General features: G+C 52.4%; 1 protein-coding gene across 1 annotated transcript in view; it reads left to right on the top strand.

Annotated features, from left to right (window-relative positions):
* TRAPPC12 (trafficking protein particle complex subunit 12) overlaps nt 1-18026 on the top strand; it is a 97322-nt gene extending 79296 nt beyond the window's left edge. The window contains exons 8-12 of the mRNA XM_058551854.1: nt 3037-3110; nt 7958-8056; nt 16242-16342; nt 17350-17437; nt 17688-18026. Of these exons, the coding sequence (XP_058407837.1) occupies nt 3037-3110; nt 7958-8056; nt 16242-16342; nt 17350-17437; nt 17688-17930 (605 nt within the window). The 3' untranslated portion in view covers nt 17931-18026. The remainder of the gene's footprint in view (nt 1-3036; nt 3111-7957; nt 8057-16241; nt 16343-17349; nt 17438-17687) is intronic.
* The last annotated feature ends 8015 nt before the right edge of the window (nt 18027-26041 follow it).

Below are 26041 nucleotides of genomic sequence, written 5' to 3'. Positions count from 1 at the left end.
TGCATTTTTTTCTGTTTTGTTTTTTGTGAGGAAGATCAGCCCTGAGCTAACATCCGATGCCAATCCTCCTCTTTTTTACCGAGGAAGATTGGCCCTGAGCTAACATCCGTGCCCATCTTCCTCTACTTTATATGGGACGCGGCCACAGCATGGCGTGACAAGTGGTGCATCGGTGTGCGCCCGGGATCCAAACTCGCAAACCCTGGGCCGCCGAAGTGGAGCGCGCGCACTTAACCGCTCGCGCCACCGGCCGGGCTCCTGAGCTGTGTTTTTGCTTGAAATACAGATTCCTTAGTTTGAGAAATTCCAAGTGACCGCCAGGTTTGTGGGTGTGCTTGTGTGCGCACGTGTCCTCAGTGATTAAATGCAGGCAGATTAGCACAGTCTGAAGGAGGGAAGTCGCCACTCACCCTTGGACATCCCCTTCTCCAGCACTCTCTGCGCCTTGGGGCGCCTGCATTAGTGGGAATGAGCAGGTAGTTATTAGATCTCAGAAAGCAGTTTCCGGAAATCTAACAGAGTCACAACAGATAAGCAGATTTATAAGGTGATAAAGGGAAAAAGGAGACGTCCACGAAGGTAATCAAGATGAATCTCTAGCTCACCGCGAAGGTCACAGTTTACGTTAAGATATGGCATTGCTCAGAATTTTCTTTTCACAAAAATGATGTTATAAGGAGAATATAAGCAGCTAATGTATTTTTAATTGCTGAAAGGCAAAGTAAGTTAAATTCTTAGTTCTGGCAATTAGGTGTTGTATGTTCTTCTTAAACACTCCAAGATAAGCAAAATGTCTAGGCGATTGTTATCCCAAAATACCATTGATCCTGGCAGCCAAAAGCGGTCAGTTTCAGTAAGGGGGCAGGACGGTGTAAGGCAAGCTCACCCAATTATTGTCACTCAAGTGTGTCCAGGACTGGCGCGTCCCTAGTCCTCAGCTGGACGGCCGCTGCGTCTGCCTCTCCACTTTCGCCTGCTCCTCCTCCTCCTCCTGTGTGCTCCCCGTGTCCTCTCCACCATCACCTCCTCCTCCTCCTGTGCTCCCCATGTCCTCTCCACCCTCGCCTGCTCCTCCTCCTCTTGTGCTCCCCGTGTCCTCTCCACCATCACCTCCTCCTCCGTTTGTGCTCCCCGTGTCCTCTCCACCATCACCTGCTCCTCCTCCTCCTGTGCTCCCCGTGTCCTCTCCACCATCACCTGCTCCTCCTCCTCCTGTGCTCCCCGTGTCCTCTCCACCATCACCTGCTCCTCCTCCTCCTGTGCTCCCCGTGTCCTCTCCACCATCACCTGCTCCTCCTCCTCCTGTGCTCCCCGTGTCCTCTCCACCATCACCTCCTCCTCCTCCTGTGCTCCCCATGTCCTCTCCACCATCACCTCCTCCTCCTGTGCTCCCCGTGTCCTCTCCACCATCACCTCCTCCTCCTCTTCCGTCTGTGCTCCCCGTGTCCTCTCCACCATCACCTCCTCCTCCTCCTCCATCTGTGCTCCCCGTGTCCTCTCCACCATCACCTCCTCCTCCTCCTCCTCCTCCTCCTTCTGTGCTCCCCATGTCCTCTCCACCCTCGCCTGCTCCTCCTCCTCCGTCTGCACTCCCCGTGTCCTCTCCACCCTCGCCTGCTCCTCCTCCTCCTGTGCTCCCCCTGTCCTCTCCACCATCACCTCCTCGTCCTCCGTCTGTGTTCCCCGTGTCCTCTCCACCCTCGCCTGCTCCTCCTCTGTCTGTGCTCCCCGTGTCCTCTCCACCATCACCTCCTCCTCCTCCTCCGTCTGTGCTCCCGGTGTCCTCTCCACCATCACCTCCTCCTCCTGTGCTCCCCGTGTCATCCACTCTCGCATACTCCTCGTCCGGTAGTGCTCCCTGTGTCCTCTGGTTTCTGAGTCGTGAATGCTGTTTCTCTTGAAGGAACTGGCAGAGCGGAGGAGTGCTGGACTGGGGTCAGGATGGACCGCCCCCTGGCCTCTCTGGGCCTCAGTGCATTAATCAACAAAATATAAGGTTTAAAATCAGCTTGGTCTCCAAAGCAGACCTTACTCCTGACAATCCCAGTGTATAAACAGTAAAATTCAGCTGGGGTTTGGGCAGGGAGCCGTTGGTCAGCCCTCTCTTCACCCGAAGCAGCTCTTAGGGGACCTTCAGGCTGGGAATCAGCAGAGCGATGGCTGATGACTAACGGAGAGACGAGAGAACACGGCAGGGCCACGCCAGTCACTACGAGTGACAGTGAAGGTGGATGCTCCGGGAGGGGAAAGCAGGCCTGTGGAGGAATTTGGAAATGCCCTGGTGGGGTATGTGTGACATCACGCCACTGTTACGCAGATGCCTCATGGAGACTCGGCTTTGATTCTGCGTCGTCCTCGTCACCACCCTCCTACCTCCCAGGCGAGGGTGCCTGGGACCTTTTAGAAGGCACTTCTGTGCCCTCATACCTGTGAAGCAGGTAGGATAGGAATTACTGTTCCCATAAAAGGTCAGGAAACGGGGGCCTTGAGAATGCTGGCTGCAGTAGCCATGATGCAGCGTGCTGACTCCCAGATGAGTGAGCCGTCCAGTAGCCCTGCAGCGGTGAGGCCAGGGAAGGCCTGCAGCTGGCGAGTTTACTGCCCCCAGGCAGGTGGTAGGCGCCTCCCTGGTCCGCTGGACAAGCCGTCCAGCCGCCCGGGCAGTGGGCCCTCCCACCCGTTCACTTTGACACCATTAGATGGCCCAGCTGTGGGCCAGGGCGGCCTCTTCATCAGATTCGCTCATTATATTAGGGTGCTAACTGTGGAAACACGGCCTGGGTACATTTTGTGATCTTCTGTCTGCCTGAAGCTGAGCAGTCACCCCCCTTTGTCGTTGTTGCGTCCCTCTCCAGCTGTTCTCTTTCCAGAGCCAAGAGCTCTGGCCCCAGGATGTGTCTCAGCAGTGCAGTGCACACCACCTCTGGCTGTGGTGACAGAGGGGTCATCTAAGTCGGAACTCACGGGTCCCATAACTGACGGCTGGGGCGTGCCTCCGCCTTGTGCGCACACTCACCGGCTGCCCCTCTGTTGCAGCCTCCGTCCAGCTGTGGAGGTCCCGACTGGGCCGGGTGATGTGCTCCATGGCCAACTGCCTGCTCCTGATGAAGGTGGGTGTCAGCAGAAACTGCACGGGGACCGCCGGGACACTCGGCTGAGAAACACTCTGGGGTCAGAGGGAGGGGTCACCCAAACAGAGAGTTCAGTGACACACTCGGGGCTAAATTTACTTTAATTTCTACTAAAAGAAATTTCAACAGAATGTAGAATTTACATTGTCAAGTTTAATTGTTCGAACATGGGTCTAGATGATTTAATTAAAATCATTATTCATGCTCTCGTATCGTGCCCGCTCACTCGCTCCCTCTCTCACTCTTCTCTGAACTCCAGCTCAGAAAGGTCGCCTTTGTTCTCCTGGTGTGAGAGGGCGTTTTTCCTTGTCCTGGTTTGACTTGATGATTGATGCTCATGGCATCTAGAGACAGGCTTCCCCACACGACCTGCTTCTCAGGCTTCACCCAGAGCTTTCAGCCCCCTGAGGAGACAGCTTACGAATCAAGAAGGCTGAACTGAGGGCCTGGTCCTTTGTTCTCTTCCTCCAGCAGGCCCTCCCCAGCTTACACAGCAGTGTTTCCGGCTTCTCCCTTTCTTGGGAACCTGCGACACCCCAGCCCAGCTCGCCGGCCCCAGGGCAGGGTGACCGCACCGAGCTGGTGGCACTGCAGCCAGCTGCTGGTGCTGAGAGCTGCTGCAGGAATCAATCAGCCACTGTTAGCACCTTCTGAGCTGTTCTGAGACAGTCGTGTCTCCGCCCACAGGCCGGCCCAAGGTCATTCCTGCTTGAATTTCACAAAGCAGAGCAGGCAGTTTGTTGAGTGGAGAAATGTGCTTGTGGGCTCCATGTTTAACCCTGACGTGGAGCCACGTTATACATCGACCCCCCAAACCTGTGCAGAAGGATCGTGTCCTGGGCACGGCACAGAGGGCTTGGGTGCGGGTGTCAATTCATAGCCCTAAGCAGCTTGTCCTTTTAGTCAGGAAGACATATGGCCTGAAGCCGCCTTAGAGCAGCCCACGCTGGTGGCCCCGCCTTCCGTGCACCCCTGTAGTGGTGCGACACTGGGGTCCACATAGCAACCTACAGCGCCCTTGGACTTTGCTGAGCCCCAGGTGCCTCCTCTGAAACGGGGCACAGACTGGTCTGACGTCCCTCCAGCCCCTTCGTTCACGCAGCCCTCTCCTCTCTCAGCACACTGGATGATGGACGCTAGGGGGTTAAGGAGCTCTGTGTTGTGCCCAGGGTTTTTTCCTTTGGTGTCCACATCTAACCTGTTTCCCACAGGGCCGCCTGCCCCTCCATGAGTGTGTCCCTCGTCCTCTCACACCTTAGCCCTGCGCCTGCCCCAGGCACATGCCTGGGCAGGAGGGCGGTCGTTACCCCAGAGCCGGGGCCTTGTCCCCTCTGCCCCTCCAAACAGGCCATTCTCCCCAACAGCCGATTGATGGTAGCCCGCTCAGAAACCCCCATGGTCCGGCCTCCAACCCTCAGCCACACCTGAAGTTCATCTGCTTATGAAAGAAATGAAGAACAGATTGTAAATTCACAGGCTGGTGTTTCATTAATCATAGGGCTAAAACTTCTCAGGAGGGAAGTTACCTGTTCCACTGGTGGGTTTTTATTTGCATTTTTAAGACACAATAATAGAAAACTTGGGATAAAAATGCTTTCCTTGGTTGTACTGTCTGTAGTAGTGGTACCACCACCAGGCCACCAACGTCAGACCCGCATTGCTGGGACTCAGTACAGAACACAGTGTTGTGTCTCAAAAATACTTTTATGACGAATGCAATTTAATTTGAAATTTTAGATTAATCTTTCATTATCATGAGTTAAAAAAAGGAATAAAAAATTTTGCAGTTACGGCTGCTGCAGGCACATGCGTTCTATTGCCATCTGGTGAGTGTGCCCAGCGTTACAACAGCGTGTGGTCTCCATTGTGGGGTGTCATGTTAATTTAATTATGTGTATGGGCTAACAATGACTATTTATCAGCCGTTTAATTATTTTGAACAGCATTTCTATTACAGTGAAATAAATATTAATTTAACTTTTTAACGATGAGAAATCTATTCATACGATTCAGCCCCGAGTATCTGCATAATACAACCAGGCACAATTGCACGTATTACAAGGCCTGGGAAATTGCACCAATCCTGCCTCTTCATGTTGCTTCCCCTCCTTAGACCCACAGGAGCCCTAAGGTGCCTGCTGGCAGACCACAGGGATGCCTGTGCTTACTGCCTCAGGGGCCCGCCCTGTGCCTGGGTGTCCCACAGCTCCCCATCCTGCACAGGCCAACTGTTGTGGCTTCTCACGTCATTTAAAGGACCACGTAGCCACATAAACCACCTTCCTTCTTGCTTACCTCACACTGCACAGGCCTTTCTATTGCAGGTGGTTGTGAGTCTAGTTTCACAGCCACCAGACAAGCGTGGCTGCTGACAGGACAAGGGTAAAGGTGGAGCTAAAGCATGTCTATCCCTGTAAGCTAGCCATTCAGACCCTTTTGCAAGGTCAAATATAATAATCTATATGTGCAGAGTGGATTACGCTCTCTCTGAAGAGCTCATTTTAGCCATTTTCCATTAAAAGGACTGGATTTCCTCCACCTCCAGTAAATAAACAATTTCATTAACTAGTAATCAACTTACAGAAGCTCTCTGACACGCTCCTGCTCTGGCATATTTGATGAGAGGCTCCTGGAAACCTGGCAGTCCATCCCCGTGGCTGCAGCGGCTACTGGGCTGTGACTATGGCTGACCTCGTGGGGGCCAACTGGCTGCCCCATGGTCCCTCCTCCTCTTGTCTGACCTCTTGCCTGGAATCCAGCTTTCTCACGTGGCTCCCATGCCTATGGATCTGCCCGGACGTATTCACCTGGGAGAGCCGTGTTTTAACAGATCTATGGTAAAATAACTGACCAGCAAGGATCATTGCTAGGTTTTCTAAAACCTGTCGTTTCCATATCAAAGTGCCTTCAGCAACATTGACTCCCGGCCACAAGCACTAAACAGGGAGTCGTGAGGCAGTGACACTGGCGAGAAAGCCATTCTAGAAGGGAGGCCACCTGGCCTTGCCGCCAGGAGTGGACATGTCACCACCCTCCACGTGTGTCGTCCCTGGCTCAGCTGGGAGCATCAGGAGAGTGAGTGATGCACAGGCCGAGATTTGGGGACATGCACCCGCATGACCCAGTGACACTTGAGTGATGATCAGGTCAGAATTGCCTCTCGTTCACTCTAAACCGAAAATCAGGGGCAGGTGTTAAATTACAGCAGGTGATTCCCAGTGTGACAGGTGCTCCGAGGCCCCCCCCACCCCCAGAGTCTAGATGGGCCTGGAGCTCTGGCCAAAGCCCAGACCCGCAGCCCCTGAGGGCACCCCGCTCCCCTCAGCTGGGCCTCGGCTTCCCCAAGGGCTCCGCCAGCCACCAAGCAGTGGGAGGCGCTGCCTCCTCCAGGAGAGGCGCCTCTCAGCACACACACACTCACGCTTGCTGCACACACTTTCACACACGTGTGCACATTCACACAGTTGTACACCCCTGTGTAGGGCACACACAGCACTGGATACAGTGTGGCCCTGCCACTGGCCGTGGTGACAGGCAGGCAGAAGCTGTGGGAGGGACGAGGCAGGTGCCGTGAGGCTCCACACCGAGCCCTTGAATAAGATCCTTTTAATGAGCTGTGCTTGAAGGCGCCGGACTGGAGTGAGGCTTTTCGTTTTTTTCCCGCTAAACTGGAGTTGTACTTGTCATCTTTCTTTCTTTATAACATCTCAATTAGCAGACTAGTAACTCCAGTCCCAGTTTGGATGAGATTGAAACGTAGAAGAATAAAGAAGTAAAAGTACCTTTTGGGGTTTTATGAAGATTAAGGAGAAAAATACCACTGGTGGCCGTATTTGTTGCTGACTGTGTGCTCTGACTCAAAATACAATAAGCTCAGTAAACACTGCAGCCATCTCTGTCGTTCTGGAGAGCCTGGGTCTGCTGGGGGCCCTGAGACGAGTCAAGGGCTGTGTCCTACGTGACTTGGGCAAGACCGCGTCTCTCTGAGACCTGCTTTCTCACACCTGATAGAGGCGACTGGCTCTGCCTCTCTTCCTTGTGGACCAAGAGGGCTTTCCTCACGTAGCATCAGCCGAGTGCCCACGACGCCAGCGCTGGGCGAATGGGCAGGTGACTGCAGAGCTGGTCCTGGCCAGGCCTTGCCCGGTCACCACAGGGCAGCGTGGAGGGCGTTATGACGAGGGCGCAGGAGAATCGGGTGAGTGAGAGAGAGGTGAAGGACTTGGCGCAGTAGCTCGCAGAGCCTTTTTCAGTGTCCTGTATAGATGTCTCCAAAGTGGTAGGAATTTCTGGTGTAACAGTCAAGAGTCCTGCTCTGCTGGTCTGACCTAGAATCCCCTGCTTACTCTCTCAGCTAAGTTGTTTTGTGGGTTTTTTTGTTTGTTTGTTTACATTTAAAGAGTATACTTGCCTTTCTGGCATAGAAAATGTTTAAGAGATGCTGTTAATAAACTTGGCTTACGTATTCGGCTGCTGGGAAACAAGACAAAATTCACCAATTCACTTAATAATTTTGTCAGGAAACAGAGAGAGACGGTCTAGGTGAAAGACTTGTTGCTCCTTAGGAGATGGAAGCAAGACCCTCAGCCTATGTGCATGAGCACAGCCTCAGCCTGCCTCTCAGTGATGGGGAGCTTTCGCCGACTAGTAGCGCACAGAACTGGGGTCCTGGTGGGCGCTCCCCTTGGCGCAGTGTCTGGCGCGGGGTGTCCTGTCTCCTGCCCACTCCCACGTCCCATGTCCTCTCTTCACACGTGAGTCTGCACGGGCTCCGGCTCGGCCACCTTTTTATCTCTAAGATGTTCTCTGGGCGTTTCTTCCTGCAGGACTACGTGCTGGCCGTGGACGCTTACCGTTCTGTCATCCAGTACCACCCAGAGCAGGAGCCACAGCTGCTGAGTGGCATCGGCCGGATCTTCCTCCAGGTGTGCTGCGCCGACCGGGGAGCTTCAGTGGGAAGGCTCCTGCTTAGTGGCCGGTGACGTAGCTTTAATTCTGTAGGTTTAAGAAATAGCACAGAAATATCTCGATTCAAATTTCTATGACTGTTAAAAGGTTTAGTTCTTTGCGATTGTTCTGGTTTGACTGTATTGAGTATTGCATCCTGCTGGCTCTGATGTGATTATGAAGCCGATTACTAAATGTGAATTTACATAGATTTTCATTGGTGACACACAGAAACGGATTACTTTAGAAATTGTCCTGTTGCTGTTATAAAAGTATTGACAAAAGCATAAAGGGTCTTATTTCAGCTTGGCTGAGACTACAGTTACTTGCTGATATTTTGCTGGAAAGAGCACTTGACTCCACATGGACTGGACGAGGCAGTCTGGCTTGCAGCAGGGGTCCCAACAACCCAGAGAGCGAGGGGCAGTACCCTCTCTGCCAAGAGCGACGCTGAAGCCAGGATGCATTTCCCTGGAACGTGTGGCCACAGGGAAGGACGAGCCCTTCCTCACTGCTGTAGCCCCAGGACGCTGATCCTGCAGGCGGAGCATTAGTGGCCTGTGCCCCCTCCCACTTGAGTCTCTGAGGGTTTCTGTATAACGTCCTCCTGTAGCTCCTCTGTATCCCTCCGGCCGGTGCTGTGCTGTTGGGTCAGCAGCTTGCCTGGGACTTCAGAGAGGATGTGGCTGGGGTCGGAGGAAGGACTTCTTTACAAAGAGCTGTCACTGTCTGCCTGCTGTGAAGTGGGCCTTTCCTGCCATCGCAGGTGGGGTTTAAAGTGCAAGTCTCCCTGGGAGAAGCAACACAGCAACTCGAATTCACGCGTAGTTCTAGGTCTTTCTGGACCATAGACTGATGAGGAGCAAGTCCTAGGGCCCGATGCTGGGGTACAGGACTTGGTCCACATCTCGCTCCACCCATGTCGGCCGGGCGGCTTTGCCCTGAGATGAAGCCCGGACCCTGAAGCCCTGCCCTGCCCTGAACCCTTACTGGCCTCAAAGGCACCCTCACCCAGCGCACCAGGCTCAAGACCTGCTTCCACTGAGCTGCAGTTTCTGTAAAGTTGCTCCAGCAGGCAGCTGATGGCACCCGGGTTCAGAAACAGTCCTGGGCAGCATGGCCTGCGTCGCCTGGGGCCAGCCCTGTCCAGGCCTATCTCCTGCCTGAGGGCCGACGTGCCGACGTCTCAGCACATCCACCCCAGCAGAGGGGCACAGGGACCGCTGAGCGTGCATACTACTGCGCTGTGGGGCATGTCATGGCGCGTTTCCCTCGTTTTCTCACAGCCTCCAGCTTCAGCTGCCCCTCAGTCCCCCCAGACCACTGCACTGGCCTTCTAAAGTGCAGCTCTGTGGTGTCAATGCTGGTCAGAGCTCCTGCTGGCCCCTCATGGCTCACCTGTCAGGTGAGCCCACATCTGAAGCCCACATTCAGGGCCCTCCCAAATTTGGCCCTAGCTTGTGCCTTCCAACCTAGTTTTCTCTTTGCTTCGAGCTCCTTTCCCTCCCTCTGCCTGTGCAGTCCAGCCCATCCTTCAGGCCTGGAAAGAAGATGCCCATCGAGTCGTTCAGACCCTCAATAAGCTCTCTCCTCACTTCTTTCCCAAGGCATCTTCAGGAATGAACACACAGGGCTCAGGAGCTGGGTTGGAAGAACACAGACCTAGGGAGCCCCAGCTCAGGTTATCGAACCTTGCTCAGCCTCAGTTTCCCCCTCTGAGATTAACTGAGCTAATCCATTAAAATACTTTGCACGATGCACGGGACAGAGGAAGAGCTCAGGAAGTGTGAGTTGCTGGGTTTTCCCATGTCTCACCCTTCTGTGGGACCCGAGGAATGAAGCACATCTCATCCCGTTCCCACAAATCCTAGTGGAAGGGCTGCGCCCGAAAGTCCACTAGAGGCCAAAACCGCACCTGGTCAGAATTGCCCTTGAAAACCCCTGCCCACACGTAGTCAGAAGAGAGAAGCCGAGGGTCACTGAGCTTCGAGAACCTGTGAGCTGGACCACAGCAGGGAACAGAAGGACTGTCCGCGTGCAGACGTGTGGACGTTGAGCCCGTGCCCCCAGCCCCAGGGCTGTCCTGCAGGGTGTGTTTGTCCATTTCGTCTGTAGGTTCCAGCACAGATGAAGAGACGAGTCTCTGGGAGAGGACTACAAGGGGCAGGAGAGGACTACAAGGGGCAGTAGAGGACGCAGATTACGAGATCATGTAGGGTGAGCAGGGCCTGGTGCTCTGCGTGGCAGCCCTGACCAGCAGAAGCATGAAGGAGCCTGATGTAAAGGAACCGTGACAGCACTAGAGATGATGGAGCTGAGTGCAGACGAAGTAAATGAATGGACATTAAATTTCTAGATGATACTACCTAGCCAGGTTTAGAATACTGGCACTGCATCTTCTCTGTGTGTTTCAAATTCTGCATTGAATTCAGTGTTTAAGGTTTTCCTAAAATATTATGTGAACTAAAAATAGGAGACCACCTGTGCACCACATCAACAATTGCTGGACAGTGAAAGAAGAGACACTGGCAAGTGTCCAGGGGCCCCCGAGGTGCCTCACTTTGTGTTAGCCCTCCTAACAGACATGCAATCTTAATGTTTCAAAACATAGGTTAGGGGCCAGCCCAGTGGCATAGTAGTTAAGTTCGTGCTTTCCACTTCGGTGGCCCGGGTTCGCAGGTTCAGATCCCAGGCGCAGACCTATGCACCATCAAGCCATGCTGTGGCAGCGTCCCACATATAAAGTAGAGGAAGATGGGCACGGATGTTAGCCCAGGGCCAATCTTCCTCAGCAAAAAGAGGAGGATTGGCAACAGATGTTAGCTCAGGGCTAATCTTCCTCCCACCCAAAAAAAAAAATAAAGTACTTTACTTTTGAAGAGCTATCCTCATTCTTTCCAAGAAGTTCATAACCTAATTCTGATTCCTGAGCAAAGGGTCACCTATTCAGTCTGTGCGCCATTCACATTACAGGTGGAAAAGCTGGACTCAGACCACGATACATTCAAGCCTGTAATTGAGATGCGATACCCAGAGAGACAGGAGCCAGTCCGCTTCTCAGCTTTGCCTCATAACACAGGCGTGGTTCTCTTGTGTCCACACACCCGCCAGCTGACTGTCAGGCACCCACAAACTAGGTAACAGTGTTTATCTAGAAACCACGGGCCTGCTGGGGCCATTGCTACAGTCCTACCTACCCTCATCCTGCAGAGCTTCGTTGCAGCAACTGCATTCCACACCAACGGGGGGCGAGTCAGGGAGAACAGGAATTTCCCCTTCTGAAGGGAAATCTGTGTTGTGAGCGAGGGTGGAGGTATTTGTATTCTGAGGGAGTTTCTCAGAAACCTAAATTAAAGAAGAGCAAAATTAACCAGATCTTTACACATAAAGAGGTATTTATTCATCCTCTTACAGTTACTTCACTCTGACTTAGATCCACCCCCTCAAAGTCTTTTTTGTCTGTGATTTTTGTGTCTTGGAAGCTGAGAGAGAATGAAAAGGAGCAGCTGGTCTAGGGGGTCGTCCCTCATACCAGGAAAGTAGCCTCTTGTGCCAGCGTGGAGTCCAGGAGCCAAGTGCAGAAAGAGGACCCGTTGAGAGTTGATACGGCTGAGAGAAAGGCAGCTGATCTCCACCGTGCTGCAGACCAGGGTCCTTGGTGGCCTGGCCGAAAGCAGGAACCCAGCAGTGACCAGGCAGAAGCCTTCACCACAGCAGGGTAGAGGAGGTGCTGGGCAAAACCATTCATCACGGCAGCACAGACAAGAGGAGAAAGTGATGCTCATTCGTTTAATTTTGCACCTGAGAGTGTGGTGTATCATCACGGAGAGCACGGAGTCAGTAGGGAGCATGACTGGATCTGGAGGTGGACCCTGGAAGGCAGGTCGGGTCCATGGTAGAGGAGGCCTCTGCAGGGTGCAATCTGATCTATTTCTGCTGCCTCCTTCCCGCTGGACCTAAGGCCCTGCAGCGAGAACAGATGCGGGAGGGAGTCAGGAGGAGAACGGAGAGCTGAGGTCAAAGTCCTAGGACCTGTACCTTCAGGACGCCCCAGGGGATGCTGGAGAGGGAGAACTCAGAGGAGGAGGAGATAAAAGAGAAACCAGGACACTGGGCAGTACGTTACTTTTGTTACTTTATGTACATTAATCAGGGGGATTTGCCCATTTGGAACATATCAGCTTGTCTGATATGTTGTTTAAAATATGAAGATTTTTATATACAAAAATTTAGACTGATTTTTCTATATGAATTTCAGACCTGTTTCCATAACTAAAGTTTATTGATGATAAATATGAAAAGAACTTGGGGGGCCAGCCCCTTGATGTAGTGGTTAAGTGAGCGCGCTCTGCTGCTGGTGGCCCAGGTTTGAATCCTGGCCGCGCACCGACACACCGCTTGTCAGATCATGTTGTGATGGCGTCCCATATAAAGTGGAGGAAGATGGGCACGGATGTTAGCTCAGGGCCAATCTTCCTCACACACACACAATAAATAAATAAATAAATATTTAAAAGAAAAAACAACTGAGATTTCTAACTGACTACAAGTTTATTATAAGCTAGCCAACCTACTGTGGCTGTTGAGATCGCTGTGCTGTCTTTGACTGTATTTACCGTGCGTAACCTGACGCCGGATCACAGAGAACTTGTCCTCACTGGACTCTTAATCCAGCAGCTCACAACTGTAAGAATGTATAACACTCAGCCTAGAGAACATTTAAAACAGTCACAGACGATCTATAGTGGCTTCAGGGCCGCTAAGAAGGTGAAGAATCAACAACAATGGCACAGGAGAAACAGCTGAGTTTTAGCTTGTGGGGCATGAACACGATGAGGGAGGGCGCGCTGGGAGCAAACAGTAAGGGTCCTGGTGCCTGAACCCAGACAGCTGCGTGCTGCCGAGGCCCCACGGGTCCAGCTCTGCCGCTCCAGCTCTGCGGGTCCAGCTGCTCTGCAGGGCCGCCCCGCCTGGAACCCGTGCCCTCCAGGTGGCTGCAGGAGAGGAGGAGAAGCTCGCCCCAGCCCTCGCCAGATCTGGCCCCATGGCCCCACCGGAGGTTCTTCTCCAGGAAGGAGGGGAGAGTCAAAGGTAGTGAGCATTTTTGTTTCTGCCGTGGAAGTACACATGGGATCTGTTACTCCCAAGGCCAGAACCAACAGGGCAGGGCTCCTGGGGGATGTTTCCCAGATCTTGGCATTTACACGTGAAACTGGTCTCAGGGTGTGTGTGTGCACGAGCACCCTTCTCGGAAGCATTTGTATCTGTTTTCTGTTTTCATAAAAGGAAGTCAGAAGCTTTCCTTCTTTCTCTGTTCTCTGGAAAATTTTAGGTATTTTGGAATTATCTGTTCCGTGAAGGTTTGAATAATTCACCTAAGAAATGCCTCTGCCAAGCTCTTGGGATTTTTGGGCAGCAACATTGATCATTTTTCATAACTTATTATTGTTGTGAATCTGCTTTAATGTTATATGCCTGAAGTTTCTTCTGTTTCTTGGATCAATTTTGGTCATTAGTGTGTCCTAGAAAATCACCTATTTGGTCCATGTTTTCCCATGTATTTGCAAAGAGTTCTGTAAAATACAGTCCTCTTTCATAATTATTTCAGTTTCCTTTCTGCCTCTAGTTATTTCTCCTTTCACATTTATAATTCTATTTATGCTTTCTTTTTCTTGATTAGTTCATCCACTTATTACATGTTTCCCTCAAATAACTAGTTTGGGTTTGTTATTTATTTATTTGCTTACTTACTAGATATTCAGTACTTTTAACTGCCTTTTTATATTGTTTAATATTTTAACTCTCTTAGAAAATCATTAGGATTTTAAATCCTAACTACATTTTAATAATTAAGATGTAAACTTACTTTCTAATCTCAGGAAAATCAGTAAGTGGCAAAGAATATTACAAGATTTCTCTATTATCTTCCACTAAAAAATTAGTTTTGGTCCAAGCCCCACATGAGCTCCATAAGGCCTCGTGGCTCAGAGGGCCAGTGCAGGGTCGGGAGTTGGACAGACCTGGTTTTGAGCCCCAGTCTATTCAGTGTGAGCTGTGTGACCTGAGAAAACTGCCAAACTTTTTTTTTTTTTTTTTTTGTGAGGAAGATCAGCCCTGAGCTAACATCCATGCCGATCCTCCTGTTTTTTTGCTGAGGAAGACTGGCCCTGAGCTAACATCTGTGCCTATCTTCCTTCACTTTATGTGTGACGCCGCCACAGCATGGCCTGACAAGCGGTGCGTTGGTGCACACCCAGGATCCAAACCCAGACCGCCAACAGCGGAGCACGCACACTTAACCACTACGCCACGGGGCCGGCCCCTGCCTAACCTTTCTGAGCCTCGTTTGTCTCATCTAGAGAATGAAGACATCACAGGTTGTTGTACGAGTTAGCCGGGCTGTGTCTGAAGCACTTGGCACAGCACCCAGCACATATTGAGGGCGCAACAGATCTTTATTAGCGGTAGTAATCTCCAGTGGTCCTCTTAAACAGAGTTTTAGTTAAAGTGAACACACTGCAGGAAATTCAGACGTTCCAGCTGAGGGCGTGGCATTGAGCCTACACTGACTTCCGTTTCTTTTAGTGAGTTAGCAAGTGAGAAGCCTGTAGAAGACTTCACACTGCTATCCATCCAGGGAAGCGGTGGATAAATGCCATTCTGTTTTCTTCTTGTGTCTGTGTCATCATTGTACATTTTGTTTTGTTTTTCTTCCTCCTAATGTGGTATTGTTTTGTGGGGTGGTGTCGACAACTAGGAAGGGTCTGAGACTTTCCTCCTTGCAGCCTATGCAGTGAGCTGCCAGTACCTGGATGCTGACAGAAGACGTGAGACTCCCAGGCCAGAGACACAGGACGTTTATTACTCACAGCAATGGCAGTATAGCCAGAGTGTCATTTTTGTCCCCAAACACCGAGCCCTGATTTCCTGAGGGTAATGCGAAGAGGGCCCGATGATACCTGCAGTGTGTGGCTTTGCTGGAGAGTAAACCTGAACTTGAGGGACCCAAATCTTTGCTGCTGGACAGTGAGCACATGTGCCCTTTGCTCCAGAGGGAGATAATCCAGCTCCCAAGGCTGCACACACATCCCTGGGAAGATGGTGTGGAAAAAGAGTAGTCCGCGCCTCTGCTCGCAGGACCTCCAGGAGAGCAGACCCAGCTCCCTCGTCTCACAGCAGTGGTCTGAGAATTAATGAGGGTTTGGGCTCCTGAGTGATAGATGCTTGCCCTGAAGAGGGCGAGTTAACTGGTGCCCTCCGCTCTCCTCTAACTTATTAGACTGCCAGGAGCACAGACGCACCTTGTCTCTTGATAATCACGTGGACAAAGACAGTCTCGTGTGGGGGGTCTCGCTGTCATGCAGAATGCTGTTCCTCCAGGCAGCTCTGGAACACAAAGGCCTCTGTTTTTACCTCACCCTTGTGTGTAACGTTTTTTTATAACAGGATTTTTCTTAATTTTCATATATCTCTCGTTATAAGCCTTAGATCGTTGGTTTCCTTCCTTATGTTTTCGAAGGCAGAAGGAGACCTGAATATCCCTTAACAAGCCCCAGGCTGTGGTTCTCCAGCGATGGCTGCGGAGGGAGATGTGAAGCCATGGGGAGTCCCAGTGGATCAGCTTCATGTTATTAAGGGGGCTGAGCGGGCTTTTTCCTTATGTTTGATATGTTTGACAAGAGTAGGGTGTGGGTTTTTTACAAAATTCTGTATTATTGGGTCAAAATATGACTTTGAAATTTGTAAGTTTGATGATCTCTATCATTTTACTGGTCAGAAATAATCAAAAAAAATTAATTTGGGGCCTGCCATATTACACCAAAATGTAATTTTTCTTTTTTAGTCATTCATTTTATTTTTATTTTACTTAATGCTATGCCAGGATTCCTTTCAAAGGGTACAAATTAAAAACTTAAGACTTTTTAACATGGCATGTGTGTTAACAACTTAGTTTCTGACATACAGATGTTGACATCCCACTAGATCCTAAGTGTGCCTCTTTTTTCACAAAGAGTAATGTTTAGTAAATGGTTACCAAGGTTTGCCCCTGCCTGATCCATAAATGTCTCGTATCCTAACATGATATTCGGGAACTATATATGTAGACGTAGATACAATATTTCTTTTGTCACCTGAACTGACTAAATAATTTTGTCAAAGCAGATTGGAGACATAAAAACAGCTGAACAGTATTTTCAAGACGTGGAGAAAGTAACACAGAAATTGGATGGACTACAGGGTAAAATAATGGTTTTAATGAACAGGTATATATTTTAAAATTGAATTATTTTCTCAAATTTCCCAAAAGAGTTTCAACTCTACTTACGGAGTTGTAAAGCCCGCTAGAGAGAATGCTCCTCTCCGTACTTCTTCCCATCCTCTGTCTCTCAGAACTGAAACTGAGTAGATCCTACACCTGAGAAGCATCTTGGCATTTTCTTGAATTGCAATCATGTTCTTTCAGTCATAAAATCTGATTTTTTTTTTTTTTTTTTTTTGTGAGGAGATCAGCCCCGAGCTAACATCCGCCAATCCTCCTCTTTTTTTGCTGAGGAAGACGGCCCTGAGCTAACATCTGTGCCTATCTTCCTCCACTTTACATGGGACGCCGCCACAGCATGGCTTACCAAGCAGTGCATCTGTGCGCGCCCGGGATCCGAACCAGCGAACCCCGGGCCGCCGCAGCGGAGCGCGCGCACTTAACCGCTTGCGCCACCGGGCCGGCCCCCATAAAATCTGATTTTAAGATTTTTTTATCCTTGTTTTTCAAAGTGCTGCTTAATTGCCCCCATTTTCAACATAAATCTGCACAAATGTTTACCACCTCCAGTGCACCAGCATGTTGAAGTCCTGTGTTTTGGTGATCTGTGATTGGCTTGCGAGCAGAGCAGTGCACAACGCGTGCGGCTCTGTGTTTGTAAGTGTTGGTTACGATGAAGCCTGCGCCCGGGTGAAACTCACACAAGAACAGAGAGTAGGCATGGAGCAGGTTTCAGTTTTTGCAGCAGGAAAACATTTAGGTGAAGTTATTGTGTCTAAATTAATACAAGTGAGACCTGCTTTAATTTGCTAGCCAGATGCATGGGGTGTTCAGTCCAGAGGTGCCACCCGCCCAGTCTGGGCAGCACTGACACCGGCCTGCGCAGGATTCAGTGCTCTGGGGAGCAGTGTGCCCTCTGGGCAGTTTGGGAGCTGCCCTGTGGGTTTGGCTGGTTCACATCAGCCTCTTGACATTTCCTGGTTAACACTTTACATGTCGCTTATGTTCCAGAGCTTTCCTTCACCTTGGTCAGAATAACTTTGCAGAAGCCCACAAATTCTTCACAGAAATTTTGAAGATTGAACCAACAAATGCAGTGGTAAGACACTTCAACAGGTGTGAGCTCACACCGGCGCGCCTCTCCCAGTCCACTGGTGTCAGGCACCTGCAGGGGTGGCTGGGGGAGGTTTCCAGCCCTGCTCAGCCCCTCTCAGCCCTTCTCAGTCCCCGCTCAGCCCCCGCTCAGCCCCCAGGCCCAGAAAACCAGGTGGCCATGCGCAGGGCCCGAGACTGGAGTGGGAGCAGGCAGCTGGTGCCATCTGTCCATTCCTGTGTGTGTCCCTCTCCAGGCCAACAACAATGCGGCCGTGTGCCTCCTCTACCTGGGCAAACTCAAGGACTCCCTGCGGCAGCTGGAGGCCATGGTGCAGCAGGACCCCAGGCACTACCTGCACGAGAGCGTGCTCTTCAACCTGACCACCATGTACGAGCTCGAGTCCTCCCGCAGCGTGCAGAAGAAACAGAGCCTGCTGGAGGCCGTGGCCAGCAAAGAAGGGGACAGCTTTAACACGCAGTGCCTCAAGCTAGCGTAGGTCATGCGCTCCGGAACCCCGGGGTCTTTGTCGACGGTGTACGTTGGAGCTGATGGAGTAATGTGACTGAGGGTTCAATAAAGCCTCCTTCACCGGCGTCTGGGGGCATGTCCCCTTGATCCGGAGCCCTCGCCGAGGCCCTGGCTGCTCGGCAGTTTGCTGAACTCCAGCCAGCTCGATGCCGGCAGCTCCGCCGCTGGCCATGGGTGCAGGGGGTAAACACACCCTCAGAACCGCAGTCACGGACAGAAAGTCCGTGACGTGTCGGGTCCCTTTGGTTTACTCCTGGAAGCCAACCTGCTTCGTTTATTAGTTCTGAATCTCCTGAGAGAAAAGCTGAGAAGTGTAATGTAAGCCATCCTCACTGTATGCCTAGAGGAGTTCTAAATAATGGAGGGTGTTCTAGAGGAGTTATAAATAATGGAAGAGAAATACCACACAGATTGCCATTCATCCTCTTCCTCTCATCCCCCCCCACATCCCAAAACACATCTGTTGTATTCCTCTGATTCCTTTTCAGCCAGTGCCGCACACTCGGGCACGCGCGGTGAGGGCTGAGAGACTCCGTCGTGTACATTGCGGGGTGGGGGCTGCATCTCAGGGAGTCGGCAGAACAAGGGAGCACTCAGCATGCACCTGCCCGTGGGGCGGGGTGGGGGGGCAGGTGTGTCTGAACCAGCACACATGACTCTGTCCTCTCGCGTCTGAGTGTCAGGACATGGCTTTAATGTTTACACGGTGGTTCCTGCTTTTAAAAAATCTGAAGCACCTGAAAATTTCTTCAGTTTTCTAAAATTCTTCTGGCAAATGTCCTTTAAATAGCTAGCTCTTCTAAAACATAATTCATTTTAAAGACTCTGACATAGGGCCGGCCCCGTGGCTTAGCGGTTAAGTGCGCGCGCTCCGGTACTGGTGGCCCGGGTTCAGATCCCGGGCGCGCACCGACGCACCGCTTCTCCCGCCATGCTGAGGCCGCGTCCCACATACAGCAACTAGAAGGATGTGCAGCTATGACATACAACTATCTACTGGGGCTTTGGGGAGAAAAAGGGAAAAAAAAAGGAGGAGGATTGGCAATAGGTGTTAGCTCAGGGCTAGTCTTCCTTAGCAAAAAAAGAGGAGGATTGGCATGGATGTTAGCTCAGGGCTGATCTTCCTCACAAAAAAATTAATAAATAAATAAAACTGTTAAAAATAAATAAATAAAGACTCTAACATAAACATCTATTGCATAAAGCAAAGGGAAGCTGTATTTCTATTCATTTTTGTAATAGAGTAAAAACATACAGCATCCACCTGGCAGACGGTCTCAGCGCATTTGTTGAAATATAGATTAATTACACATTAAAAGAGGAGAAAAAGATGAGAGGGCCAAAGGAACTGCTGGATGGATACCAAAGGAGTTTTTAAAATCTTTCTCTTCAAGAAGAGAGAAAAATAAAAACTTATGTTTCCAAAGCCAAAAACTCTGGGGGCCGGCCTGGTGGCGCAAGCAGTTAAGTGCTCGTGTTCTGCTGCGGCGGCCCGGGGTTCGCCGGTTCGGATCCCAGGCGCGCACTGATGCAAGCCATGCTGTGGCAGCATCCCATATAAAGTGGAGGAAGATGAGGCACAGATGTTAGCCCAGGGCCAGTCTTCCTCAGCAAAAAAAGAGGAGGATTGGCAGATGTTAGCACAGGGCTAATCTTCCTCACAAAAAAAAAAAAGCCAAAAACTCTGATGATGACATCATTCAAATGCCTTCACCATGAGTGTTTTCCTTGCACTCTGGCCTCGGGGTGAGACAAGGCTCAGCCTCCAGCGGGAACCTGGCGGAAACCAAGAGGCGTCTCGTGGGGACGTCATTCCCAGGTTGGTGGTTCAGAACAGTCCCGGTCAGTTGTGCATAAAAGCAGATAATGTTCTGCAGCCTCCCTCGAGACAGAAGCCAGGCAAATTAGAAATAGGACTGAAGGTTCCCCAGTAAATTGGTACTTGCGTCGCAGAATTCACTCCCCATCCCCGGTCCCTGCTCCCAATGACTGGCGCCTCCAGGAGGACACCCCGAAGGCGAGCACGGCGGGATGGGCACTGAACCCGCTGTCTGGGGAGCCTGGGGCCTCGAGGCTCACAGATGTGGACATATCACCTCACTCCTCAGGCACTTCTGGAAGTCCTTAAAGGTAGAAGAGGGAAACGCTGCTCTGAATGTCTGTAACGTCTGGAGAATAGTCGTAATTGATCTAGTTTACACAGTTTTCCTTTATCTTAAAATTTTAAAAAGTTAAACGCATCCCTAAAATATGAGAGTCAAGTAGAGTGAATGATTAAAGAGCTTATATTCCAGCTAGGAAACCAGAAACCTCCTGAGAGCAGGTGGGCCTGCTGTTGGATCAGTGGTTCTCAAAGTGGGGCCCAGGCCGGCAGGATCAGCATCTCCTGGGAATGGCTCAGAAATGCAGATTCTCGGCCCCACCCCAGACCCTCTGCATCAGACGCTCCAGGTGGACCAGCAGTCTGCGTATCCGCAGCCCGCAGGGCCTCCGATGCTTGCGTGCTCACAGGAGAGCCCGCGTTGGAGCCTGGGGGCTGCAGTCCAAGTCCTACGACCTTGGAGCCTCCTCTGGCACGGCTGCCACCTTTCCTGCGTCCTCTCCAAGGTCCCTGCCTGGAGCCCTCTGGCTCTGCATCTCTCAAGTCTGGGTCAGAGGTCGCTCTGCCTGGAAGCCTTCCTTAAACCCCCTGGAGGATGAGGGCACCCCCCAGTCCTCTCTCCCCTTCTGCTTTCATTCTGGGACCTTCCAGGCTGCCCCCACCGGCACAGCCCTTGCACATCCCCCACTGCTGGGCTCTGGCTGGAACAGCCTTTGGCCTCCTGTAGCAATCCTGGGGAAGCTTCCCAGCCCTCTCTGGCCAGCTGCGCCTCCCAAGTGATCCCCCTGTGGTTTGCACAGAGTCAGGGCTCAGCAGAGCCTGCGGCACAGAGGTGGGCCCACACGTGTGTGCAGCAGGACAACTCGAGGTCTTCACTGGCATCTTACCCACGCCCCAGGCCCCCAGGTAGCCCTTGTATACCATGGGCTCCAAACACATACAGACAGCAGTTATGCCAAGAACACCTCTGCTGGCAAGGACAGGAGAGAGGATCCAGGACCCAGATGTCCACAGGTCCTGCTCTGACCAGGAAGAGGCCCGATTCCAGAGATGAGACAGGACCCAGAATGTCCTGCCTCGTGTCGAGCCTGGGACGACGGGAGCCAGGCCCCCACGGGTCCCAGCCCGGAGCCAGGGCTGCTGCTGCCCTGCTCTCTAGGCACTGCATGGTCGGACAGTTAGTGTGCCAAGGCCACCAGGATGTCCTGATCATAGAGCCACATCACGTGGCTCTTTTGCAGGTGAGGAAGGCCAGTAACAGCCCACGCTGAATGCCCCATCAGTTCAGAGAGAAGAGCTGAAGGTCGAGCTACTTCAGCTTAAAAAACAGAAGGAAGGGGGCCGACCTGGTGGCGCAGAAGTGAGGTTCACGCGCTCTGCTCAGGGGCCCAGGGTTCTGATTTGGATCAGAACCTGATCCAAATTCTGATCAGGCATGGACGTACATACCACTCATCAAGCTGTGCTTGGACAGTGTCCCATATACAAAATAGAGGAAGATTGGCACGGATGTTAGCTCAGGGCCAGTCTTCCTCAGAAAAAAACAAAAAACCAAGAATGGATATTTCTTGCAGTCCTGAGACTGTGGCCCAGACTTGAACTCATTCAAATGGTTAGCTCTGGGCCAGCGTCTCCCAGAGCCGTGTCCTCTGTGCAGAAAGCCATGTCGTGTCTGGTCTCCAGCTGGACTGGGGCCTCCCGAGGCAGGCTCTGCCTCCCACCCTCCTGTGCCTCCAGTGCTTTCACGTACTCAGTCTCCGTCAACCCCTCCTGAATAACCGAGCAAGAACAAACACTGCAGCTCTCAGGCTCCTCTCCCGGGCAGGGGATGAACGCAAACCACACACTTCTCCCAGCCACACACACTCGAGGGAACTCGAAATATCCAAGAAAGTCGAGCGATTATTACTCTCCAGTGCGTGTAACTAAGAATGACGGGCTATTTGTAACGACTTGCATGTTAAAAAGCCATAACAATTTTCTTATCAACTATTATTATTATACCACTGATAATAAAACTCACACTTGCCCAGAAAGAAGCAATCTTGCTCTCCCATTTTTCTCCTCCTGGATTGTTACAGGAAAAGCAGACTCACGGATTTCTCAAACCGTGGCGTCTACTGCATAAATGCCATTTCAGCATGTTCTCTGCATTTTATTAGGGAACACAAGTTCTGTTCAAATAAACACGCTATGGGGGCAACTGAATTTATAACTTGCAAACTCTGAACCATTAAACAGAGGCTAGAACGCCCACCGGGAGGCACGAGCGCCCGGCGCTGAGAGAATCAAGTACAGCCCTGGGCTGGGTCCCTCTGCTCGTCCAAATCCTTCCAGGTCTTAGAGGGCCACCTCCATGAAGTCCTGGGTCACCCTCGCAGAAGCGACAGACCACGCTCTGCACGACCCCTAAAGAGCCTTATGTGGTGCACCCACTAAGAAGCAAGCCCCCAAGCACAGGGGCCTGCTCTGCCACTGGCGTTCTAGAAGAGCGGTCGGCAGACGTTTTCCGTGAAGGGCCAGAGAGTAAACGTTCCAGGCTTCTCGGGCCTCGTGCCGTCTGTCGCGTATTCTGCTTTGGTTGGTTTTTGTTTCCACAACTCTTCAGGACTGGAAGAACCACTTTAAATTTAAAGGTCATTCAGAAACAAGTCCCAGTCCGTACTGGGCCCGCGGGCTGTAGTTTGCTGACCCATGTTCTAGAACAGCACCTGGCACAGAGCAAATGCCCCCAAAATAGTTTCTGCATGAATATCACATCCTTTCCAGTGTGACAACAAAGCAAAGGGATTGAGAGCGTGGGATTGAGAGCATGGGCCTGCGCCGTGGTTGCGTGGCCTTGGTTAAGAAACTGGGCTTCTCTGCACCTCAATTTCCCTTCTTGCCAGAGGATGACAGTCTTGTTACAGCTTCCTCACGGGCCTCCTTGTCCCCACTCTGGCCTCCTCCCCAGTCTTCTGTCCCCACGAAGCAGAGAGACTGTGCCCCAGTCTGTCCCCAGCCCTCCCCTGGTTCCTGTCTCAGAGTGAGGGCCATGAGCCCCATGAGGTCTGCCCCCACTCCCTCCGACTGCTCCAGCACCACCGCTGCCCTCTGCTCGTTCCACCCACCCTGGCCTGCAGCCACAGGAGGCAGGTCCTTCCTTGGGGTCTTCGTACCTGCTGCTTCTCACACCTGGAAGAAAGAGGAAAGGCCACGTGAGGACACAGCCAAGGAGAGAGGAGAAACCAACCCTGCCGGCACCTCTATCTCAGACTTCCAGCCCCCGGAACCGTGAGAGAATACATGTCTGCTGTTGAAGCCACCCGTCTGTCGTATCTGTTACAGCAGCCTGAGCTGACTGAGACACCCAGACATCTGGGGACCCACTCCCCACTTCCTTGAGGTCTCTGCTCAAACATCATGGGCAACTGTGAACAAGCAGGGCCCCCCACCCCACTCCTCACTCACCGTCTCTCTGCTTCACTCTGCTCCCCCCTTCACCTTCTATCCTGGAGGTCCATGCTCACTGTCCACCCCTCCACCCCCTGGAACGGGCCTCCAGGACACAGGGAGGATACCGCGGTATCCTCAGGCTGGGGAGGCATCTGCTCGCAGTGACCGTCGCAGGAGTGAGCGAGTGCACAGGACCCCCGAGACTACAGGGTGGACCAGGAGCTCACCCGCACCAGCTAAATGCTCACTGGGCGGGGCATGGGTGTCGTAAGTTCTGGAAGGCCACACCCTGAATTGTGAGAGTGCTGCCGCCCCGCCTGTGGACTGGATCGCCTCCTAGGGGGCTGGTGGGGGATGGCTTCTCTTTTACCCTCGGCTTCACAATTGCTTGGGTTTTTTGTCTTTTAAACACCAGCATATATTCATGTACTGTGATAGTCACGTGCACACGCACCCTCAGGTTGTGCGTGGACAAGTCACTCAAATGAACAGACCCATCCTTAGAACACAGAGTCCCAGGGGCATTCCCTCGGGCTGCACAGGAGCCTGCCCAGCTCGGACCATGAGGCTCACCCAGGGCAGGACCCCACCCAGGAAACACTCACAGGATGGGCCGTGAGGACCGGGCTCTGCCGGCACAGAGGTGGGCTGTCCCCGAGTTCTCCCACGTCATCTGGAGGAGGCATCACTCATTCAGGGCGCGTCCCCGGGAAGACTCTGCGGCTTCCGTGCCGGGCGCCATGCTGAGTGCCTGCGTCACGGCTAATCCTCAAGCAACCCCTCGAGGCAGAGGCATCCAGCACTCTCGTGAGCCAGCTAAGGACCCACGGATGGCGCCAAGAGCCAGGACCAGCCGAGCCCCTGGCCCCACTCAGCAGAGGCCAGGCTGGGCCATGCACTGAGGCCTCAGTGTCTACACTGCACCTCCCACGTGGCACCACTGGCCACACTGAGCACTTGAAACCAGGCTGGTCCTGATTCAGCGTGCCCGAAAGACCTGAGGAAACACTTGGTAAAAGAAGAGTATCTCAATAACTTTTATATTGATTACCTTCTAAAACCATCGTATTTTGGATGTATTAGATTAAATAAAACATCTAACCTTATTGTGGCTACTAGAAAATTTTAAATGCATATGTGGCTCCCATTCTATTCCTGTTGGACAGCGGTGAAGAAACACACACATACAGAAATACGACGTGAAGTGATAGATATTATTACGGAATCAGCAGGGGGGTGATTAACCAGACTGGAGAGGGCAGAGCAGAGAGGCCAGGTGAGATGATGGAGGGGACGTCTGATGACAAGGATGGCTTGTCACCTGAGTGGAGGCGCAGGAGGGAGGGAGCCAGGCCCCTGGTCCTGAGTCTGCCGTTCGTGCCTGAGAGAAAGAAGCCGGGAGCAAAGGCCTACAGCTGCGAGGGCCACATGCAAAGTTCGTGGCTCGGGGCTTTCTGGTGAGCGGAGAGTTGTCCCCTCCCTTTCCTGGGTTTGGGATCCTGCTAGCCCAGGAAAGAGGGTCTCCTTCCCTCTGGGAGGCGGCGGGTGGCAAGTGTGGCTCCTCCACATCCCCTGCAGGGGGATGCTTTGTCACCAGCACAGGACTCAAGTGGTAACAGCCTGTTCTCCTCCCTCCTAGCCAGGCTGGCGGCCGGCAGACCCCGCGTCCCCACTGCGGGTCCCAACTCGAGACTCAGGGCACAGGAGGGGAAGTTCACTCTGCCCGTGGCCAAGGCACATCCTGGCCCAGCTCTCCAGGGACCAAGGGACCTTTGAGCCTCCTGAGCCAGTGACTCGTGTAACAGGGAGTGATAGTTTTGTGGTGAGATTCAAAAGGGCTCCTGTTTGCCCAGGAACCACACAAGATGGACAGAAAACAGGTCAGTCCCCTCACCCATCCACCCACCCACCCTTCAGGAGAAAGGACCGAGTCTTTCCCTGTGATCGTGGGTCACAGAGCAGTGGGGAACCGTACAGGCCTCCACCCAGGCCTGCTGAGGGATCAGGCACTGTCCCCACCAGGAGCCTTTTCTCCCCGACTCAAACTCCACAAACCAGCAAGGCGCTGGATGTGTGCTGGTGGGGCCTCAGGGAGGAGGCACTGCCAACCTGGCGGGAGGACTCAGTGCGAAGACCACTGGGGTGGGCGAGGGGTGAGAACAGAGGAGGGAGATGACAGGATGGCCACCGGGGATGCACCCACAGGAGACTTTGCTGACCAGGGCTGTGGAGACAGCACGGAGCACCAGAGGGGTGACCAACCAGATGTCAGGTGCGGCCACACAAGGCCCATAGGTTGACAACCCAGACAGCTGGTGCCGATGCAAGGCTGGAGGTGGACTCTGGCGAGCAGTTGGCACCTTCAATTAAGGATTCTTCAGAAAGGAGGAGACTGCGCCCACCCGTGTGGTGGGGCCGGGAAACGAGTAAGGTGGGGGACGGCGGCAGGGGTGGAAAGGTCCATGACAGAGACACATTCCTGGGGCAGAGTCAACAGAGCCGAGCAGCAGACCGGACGCGGCAGCAAGGAAGGGTCATGGGGA

The sequence above is a fragment of the Diceros bicornis genome, chromosome 12 (genome assembly GCF_020826845.1).
Source record: "Diceros bicornis minor isolate mBicDic1 chromosome 12, mDicBic1.mat.cur, whole genome shotgun sequence".
In the NCBI taxonomy this organism is placed as follows: Eukaryota; Metazoa; Chordata; class Mammalia; order Perissodactyla; family Rhinocerotidae; genus Diceros; species Diceros bicornis.
Note: the sequence above shows the minus strand (reverse complement) of the source record. Positions and strands in the feature narration are given on the sequence as shown.